Raw genomic sequence first — 8,312 nt, 5'->3', positions numbered from 1 at the left:
CATTGAAAACTAGCTGGTGCATTCTTTAAGATCACTTTTGAAGGTCATTTTGTCTTAGTCTTGATCAACAGTTTTTACTTTTTGAACTTTTTGCCCCTGACGAAGGACTTAAGGCCGGAAATTTGGGCATCAATTCCATATTTCTATGCAATTTAATTGTAGTTTTATTTGTATTGAGTTCCCTTTTACCTTTTAAAAGTGGCTTATCTCACCTTTTTATTATTCTTATTTTGCACTCGCTATGTTTGTATATTTCCCATTGATCTATATTTATGTGACGTCATTAGTAAACGTCTCGTTGCCATTGCCTCTACATCTTTACTTCTTCATTTGCACTCAATTTTAAAAGTATGATAATACAGGGCTTTTTATAATACTTTAATACGATGAGGACATAACTTTCTGCAGGTTTAAACTGGTATGGGTCTTGTATGTCTGTTAACTGCTAGTTGTACGTTGTTTGTGCATTTGTTTAAGTTAAATGTGTAAAAAAGTTTCGTTATTTCTGATTAAACAAGGGACCGAGACCTTTTTGAACTGGTTTTAGGTGTGCTTAATAATTGTGTAATATTTTTTTCAACTGTGGCCAGATTTTAAAGTGTTTTGTGATCACGCCAAAGTACTATAACCCCGCCACAATGTTTTGTGCATGTCTCAAGTCAGGAATTACTGGCCTCTGTGTCTGTGTATTGTTTCGTTTTCAATTTCAGTTTACTTTTATGTTGCTGGAGTATAAAGGGACAACTTTTTTGCTGTATCTGTGTATAATATTGTTTTGAGCCAACTGCAGCCTGTCCAGTGCTATGGGGGTTTCCTCGGTGTTCAATGAAGACCCATGTGTGGCCTTAAGATGATTTTTTTTTATCCCGGTGGAGTTGTTGTTTCTTTGATATATTCACCATATCCGTTATGTTATACTCGGCGTCACATAAATAACATACTGTTAAAATTTGAATAAAAATATTTTCTACGACTTTATTGACACCTACCGTCGTTTACAATGTAAATATTGGCACCGAGAATTAAAACCTGACCGGAATTTAACGATTCGATGTTTAGGGAGAAGCCGTTTGGCTAAACGAATGAGCAAGTCATTTAAGACAATTTAAACGACGGTAGGTGTCAATAAAGTCGTAGAAAATATTTTTATTCAAATTTTAACAGTATGTTATTTATGTGACGGAAAATGTTTTAACCCATTTGCAATAGAGTGGTACCACTGTCAGAAAGGTATTTAAGTAGTAGTTTTTGTAAGAATCATGCAAAATCTGGAAAATGTGATATACCCCAAAAAAGGACACATATTTTATTTTTGTAATTAAGTTGTTTTATGGGTCTATACTATGAAATGTGTAATTATTCATTCAAATCTGCCTGCTCTTAGGAAATAATCGACTTTGAAAATACAGTAGATTCTATTGTATTTGAGCGCCATCTACAAAGTTATCTCCCTTAATTTTGAAATCTACAGTGCATTCTATATAATTTTTATCTCCTAAGAGCATGGGTTATATGAAAAACCACATTTCTGTTTATTATGACATTTCAAACAAAATATCAAAAATAAAAATGTGTAGGCTTTTTACCCATGATTCACATTTTGCATGATCCTTAGCTGGAGTGCTACTTAAGAATTAAATTTGAAAGATCAAATTTCAACAACAAACAATATAATACTAGTATAACCATTAATACTTATTGCAAGATAACACAAAACGCATCAATGTATTAATGTATAGTTGTCCCAGTTAACCGTAATGGAAGCGTGAGTTTTAGCGATCTATCAATCTTGGTTTAACCTTCCATTTCCATCGTAAATGTCCGTACCAAGTAAGGGTTACCGCGGTTTCTAGGTTTTATCTTGATATTGCCATTTGTTATATGAAATTTCTTTCTTTTTCTAAAGGACAGAGATAGGAAAGTAATTTTTCTTTAAATAAAAATAGGCATTTCCAGCAACAGCCTGAATTCATCTTATTTCTTCAGCTTTTTGCTACAAATTGCAGACGTATAGAAATGTAATTCGCATATGTCTTTCTAAAGTTTATATAATGCTTCACGCGAACAAAATTTACCATAGGATTGTCGCTTATTCATTTAATGTTAACTTCCGGTTCATATACTCTGATCCACATTTAAGTAATAATCCATGTAAAATGCGGACACTAAGAACATATGTTGTGGTCTATAACTGTTTCTAAATTAGAAATACAAATAAATTTTATAGATTTATGAAACGCAGGAATCATCTCCTGTCTGATATGTATAAAGACTGATACTTAATTACTTAAAGACGTGATGTGAAATTTTAATTTTCATAGTAATTGTAGCATAGGTCATACCTTTATGCATTGTAAAAACTTTATGGTGTAAGTTAACTACAAATTATTTGAATAAGAAAATAAGAAATCAAATTGTTCATATTTTCAATCAGTGTCAGTGGAAACCAATTGATTTATATTTACATTCTGTGTAATTTTGATGCATAGAATTTGTAGCTGCGCCTGCCCTTTCAAGTCTCTCAGATAAACAAGAACAATGAAAACATGGTCACTCGTGCAGAGAACGTTCGAGGGGGTATATTTTTAGCTAATATAACCATGTTTCATCGATTTGTCACCCTGTTTCTGATGGTTATTTGTTGGCTTTACCTGTGTTGTTGTAATACCAATGTAACCATGGTATCCCTTACTTACAATTAATTTGGATCCTTACAATCAGAACATTTACATCAGAACGTTTTACAATTCGTCTTTAAAATAAGACGAAACACCTCAAAGATAGTTCTGCCAGAAATCTCAATTTTTTCTAACATTTAAATCATTTAAAATGCTTCCAAAATATATCCAGTGATGTAGAGATCAAATGATATCGTTTAAAATAAAGTCGACTCCAGTGAGCAAACGTATAGGGTATGTAAGTCTCTTCATGTGACCCCGTGATTTCACGAGATTAGGTCCTAGTCTACCATTCAAAAGCATGGAGACTTGTCATTTAGAGAGCGTTGAGTTCAGTGTTGAGAGCAAAACATTTTTAAGTGTAAAATATACCGATAAAAAAACAAATGTCTATTTCTACATGATGAAGGCATTAAGAAAAAACATAAAATAGAAGATTTTGCATTGTTATACAGGGTTTCGAGTACCCGGAAGTAAATAATAAAATGCACGTCGATCTTAGGTTTTCAATACGTTCTACGTCGTAAATTCCGGAAAAGAAAATGAAACTAGAACGAGACTTACAAACCCTATTGTCGAATCGGTCGGTTTTAAAAAAGTATGTTTCAGCTTCTATTTTCCCTGATTCTTACAAAAATTTGTACTGAAAAAGTTCGTTTTATAGGAACTTAGATTATTAAAACATTTAGTACTTGACCATACAATTTATACCAAAATATTTCAGTGGCTTTATTATGTTTATAATCCTTTGTGAAAATATTATTTGGTAACACTGTATTAATTATCGGTAAATATTTAAACACAAGACAAAGTATTTACTTTTAATGTCATAATTTACAGACGTTTTATGGCCGTCATTGTCGTCGGAACGTTATGAGGTGTATCCGTCTGTACCTTGAGAACTGATTGGAATACCATGTCTTTATTTATTTATTTATTTATTTATTTATTCTTTTTTTTTTTTTTGTCTGCCCCTGACTTGACATTTTACATGTATTACAAGGCGAGTTTTTTCTAGAAAAGCAGAGGGCGCTTACCCTAAGGATCCTGATTTTTTTCATCTAAATCCAAATAAAACAAGTTCATTATACGCTTTACACTATAAAATGTGGCCATATATTTTATAAATCTTATAAGATCAGAAAAAGATATATTTTTTTTTCAAGTCTAAATGCATGTCCTTATTGTGTCTAACTTAGTAGGTTGACTTTTTTTAGTAGTGTACTTTTTTTAAGAAAAGAATAAGGGTTTCCTCTGAAGTAACAACTACACAGTGATTCAATTTTTCCATTGCACGTTTTAATAAATCAAGTAGATAAACTGTAAAAAATATTCATACGAGTATGTTTTTCTAACGTTAGTAACAAAGTTAATCTTGTTTGGCATACATTTCTTTGGCCTTTCCAAGAATGTATTGAACTCCCTTCATACAGTCACGCTTCCTATCACCGGCCTGTGAGCAGAATTCTTTTCCTGTTCTCATTGCGCATTCTCCAGCTTTGTCTTCTTCTACGTCCTTGCAGTTAGTATAGACGGCTTCGAGAAAATCTGAAAGAAATCCAACTTTTTCCTTGGCATCATCTCTCTCATTCTGAGGTACATCTTTTCCGAGAGCATCAGAAACATTGTCGACTTCCTTCTTCAGACAAGCTGTGGTGTCGTCTTCTTGCATACATCCCTCGACTGCACCTTTGACCTTATCTTTAACTCCTTCAAGATCGAATGTGTCGACAATGACGGCACTGGCAAAATCTCTTATTTCGTCAAATAATTCATCATCTCTGTCAAGACCTCTCTTTCCTCCTTTGCGAGCTTTATCGTGCATTTTCTTTGCCTTTCCGAGAATGTAAAAGACGCCCTTCATGCATTCTTCTTGTCTGTCACCAGCATTTGAGCAGAATTGTTTTCCAGTATTGAAAGCGCAGTCTCCAACTTTGTCTTCCTCGAGATCTTTGCAGTTTGTGTAGACGGCTCCTAGGAAATCTGAGAGAAATCCAACTTTTTCTTTGGCTTCATCTCTCTCATTCTGAGGCACATCTTTTCCAAGAGCATCGGAGACGGTGTCAACTTCTTTCTTCAAACAAGCTGTGGTATCGTCTTCCTGCATACATCCCTCGACTGCGCCTTTGACTTTATCCTTGACGCCATCCAGATCGAAAGTTTCGGTGATGATTTCAGTACCGAGTGCGCTAAGACCGTCAAACCATTCATCACTTCTTTCAATACCTCTCTTCCCTGCTCCACTAGCTTGTTCTTGCATTTTCTTTGCCTTTCCCAGAACGTATATTACTCCTTTCATACAGTCATCTTTCTTGTCCCCAGCGAATGAGCAAAATCTTTTCCCAGTGTTCATTGCGCATTCTCCAATCTTCTCTTCATCTACGTCCCCGCAGTTTTTGTAGACGGCTCCAAGGAAGTCTGAGAAGAATCCGACTTTCATTTTGGCATCATCTCTTTCAGCTTGTGGTACGTCTTGGCCCAAGGCATCAGAGACAGCGTCAACTTCCTTCTTTAGGCAGTCAGTTGTGTCATCAGCTTGCATACAACGATCAACTGTAGCCTCAACTTTGTCTTTTACGTCCTCGAGTCCGAAGACTTCAGTTATTACTTCAGTGCCAAGTGCTTTCAATGGACCAAACCAATCATTATCTCTCTCAAGTCCTCTCAGACGAAATAAACTTTTACCATTTGCAATAGCAAAGACAGCGATGGCCAATACGAGCAACTTCATGTTGACTGAAAAAAAAGGATGAATGGGTTAACTATGCCTAACGATTCGGTCATTTCTCGTCCGTATAACCTTAAAACGGTCAGAATAAGTCATATTTTACTTCAATTTAACATTTTAAGCCTGTGGTCTATTTTTTTTTTCTTTTTTTTTTGGGAGGTGACTTACTTTTTTAATTTCTTATTTTTGTGTTTGTTTGTTTGTTTTTTATGGTTTACTGTACTTTATATTTTGATTATTTGGAGGTATATTTGCTTTTTGTTTTTTTTTAAATGATATTGTGAAGTTTTATTATGGTACTATGATATCTTGTTACAATTAATTTTTTTTCAAAATTCTCTTAAGTGTATTTATTTTGAATATTCATGAATTTCCTAAAGCGTGTCATCCCTGTGGTATAGCCGAATGTTTGCTAAAATGATTTGCGATGACAAGTATGCTTGAAATTTATAAATCGATATTAAAAGCGTGTTTACCTATTTGAGATACCATATACCTAGTTATGATATTTAATTAGATATCTTTTTCTTAATGACCAGCGTCAATTCTCTCAGTGTGAAAAAAGTATCACTGCCAAACTTTAGCAATAATTAAGCGAGACATAAACATGTAGTTCGTTTTATTTCTTACTATCTACATGTATGAAACGACTGTTTAAAGTATAACACGATTGTTGATCCTTTCTCTTTGGAAATTTTATTTTTTATTTTTGATATGTTATTGAACTCCTCGATTATTTGGTTGAATATAACTTTTTTTACCAATATCATAAATATTTATTATCATATACAGTTTAACATTAATTTAATAAAGAATATTGTACATCAAACTCCAAAGGGTTTTGCACAATTTCTTATTTTTTTTATTTCCTTTTAATTGGTCTATGAAAACCTAATGTATAGGGCAAAGTGCGCAAGCATTAATCGCAGGTAAGTTATCAAATTTTTAAATGTTTGTTTTGCAATATAAAACTTAGGCGTTCATTTTATCGGAGCGATAGGGATGAATTAAATAATGTTTCTTCAAATGATTCAATTATTATACAATAACTATTTTATTTCATGATTTAAAAAAACAACGCAAAGATAATCTAGCATCGATGTTCAAAAAACAATATTCTACTAAAAAATAAGTTAAAATTTGTTTGAAATAATCATATTTTTACCTTATGGTTGCTTCTGTTGTTTCCACGTAGAAGATGTTTCAAGTTCTGCTTCTAACTTTGGACAGTTGGCTCTTTTATATTCCAAAACTTTAATTCGTTGGTCACGAAGTTCAATATTTGTTGGACGTCATCGGGAGAGGTCACTAACTAACCACGTGATCTTTTTGGAGAAAAAATGCCATTGATTGAAACTTTCATGCTTTTGTGGTAAATAATTCGATATAATGCGATTAAATGTCATCTGAATTTTGAACTGATATCTTACGATGTTAATGTTGTCACCATGTTTAAAGAGGGAGGTTAACGTTGTAAAGAAAAGTTCGATATTTAGACCAATAGTTCAACGACAAAACGGAATCGCACGTCCTCAATATGTATACCATAATAACGGTAAAACCAATAACATGTCTACATTTCTGAAATTAAAGAAATCGGAAGCGGAGCCAAAGATTTTAAAAGGGGTGAACCAAGCCTGTCGTTTCAATCAAAAGAAGGTTCCAACCCTCGGACCCTCCTTTTGGATCCTTCATTTAAAGCAGGTATTATTATGGGGAAACGTTATGCATATTTTTATTTACTAAATAAACCTAAAATCTGCATAGTTGCAGAGGTTTCACAAAATGCCAACGAAGTTTTATTCGCAAAAGTAGTTACAAGAACGCAATGACTACCAAAACTAGTCAAAATGTAAAAAAATAGTGGAAAATTAATTCAACTAGGCAACTCATGATTGACGACCATAGGAACATTAAAAATATGGATAAGATTTATTTACGATTTTGGAAGCGATCGCGGTACAGGTTCTTATTAACTGTATCAAAACCATCCTTTATTTTATATTTTGACGGCACGTGCGATGCTACCAAATGATAAGTTCAAGCTAGCAGCGAAAAAAATAAAAATAAAATAACAATTGACCGTCTGGTCAATGAAGCACGTTAAATGATCCGGACGTTCTTATCTTGAAATTAATGTTTAAGAACACAGTTGCACAAAAGTTCTCTTCCCCGTTTCATTCATTTAATTTACTTATTTATCTATTTATTTTACTTGATTTATTCTTTTGTTTTTTTGTTTTTTTTGTTGTTTTTTGTTTTTTGTTTTTTTGCTTTTTTTGCTTGTTTGTTTTTGTTTGTTTTGTTATTATTTTTTTTATTTTTCGGTGGGTGGGTAATGCGTATGTGTATAAAACCATAAAACATGTCTTTGCAACCCGAATTTAATTTCTACACGCTCTCTTGTACTTATTTTGTGACGCATGCTTATAAACGTCATGCCGTCTCTGTCGTAATTTTGAAACACATGGTCGAAATTTGATGATTATTACAATTGATCCCAATTGTGTCAAAACCCGTTAAATACCCACTGATATTTAATTGTTCGACCTGTCCAAATATTTATCTTTTCTTTATGTCCGACTAATCATTATAAAAATATTTTTGATGGATTTAAAAATAAAAACCTACTTTAAACCTAATAATTTAAATGGAAACTGGGCTTCACACAATTTTTGTCAAAAAACGACCTATTGTTTAAACCCGTTTAAAATCGGAAGGAAGAAGTTTTCTCATTTCTTTTAAATTTAAAATTTGTTTTGCGGTTATCATAGATCCTTATTTGAAACCACACAGTTCTATATGCATATTTGTTTTGAGAATGTTTAAGTATTTTATGAAATGAATACTTTGATCATTGAAGGATTTGTTTTTCGTATATGTTTTTCTCTGCCTGCGCTTGCTTA

At 32.9% G+C, this 8,312-nt stretch overlaps 1 protein-coding gene across 1 annotated transcript; it reads right to left on the bottom strand.

Moving 5' to 3' along the window:
• Positions 1–4,047: 4,047 nt before the first annotated feature.
• LOC148598435 (uncharacterized) lies at positions 4,048–5,409 on the bottom strand. The gene has a single exon (XM_088561615.1). The coding sequence runs from the start codon at positions 5,407–5,409 to the stop codon at positions 4,048–4,050; it is 1,362 nt and encodes a 453-aa protein (XP_088417741.1).
• Positions 5,410–8,312: the final 2,903 nt, after the last annotated feature.

Source organism: Perna viridis, chromosome 14 (assembly GCF_037379345.1).
Source record: "Perna viridis isolate PV_CMFRI_1.1 ecotype Kerala chromosome 14, ASM3737934v1, whole genome shotgun sequence".
In the NCBI taxonomy this organism is placed as follows: Eukaryota; Metazoa; Mollusca; class Bivalvia; order Mytilida; family Mytilidae; genus Perna; species Perna viridis.
This window is presented reverse-complemented; position numbering and strand designations above follow the sequence as displayed.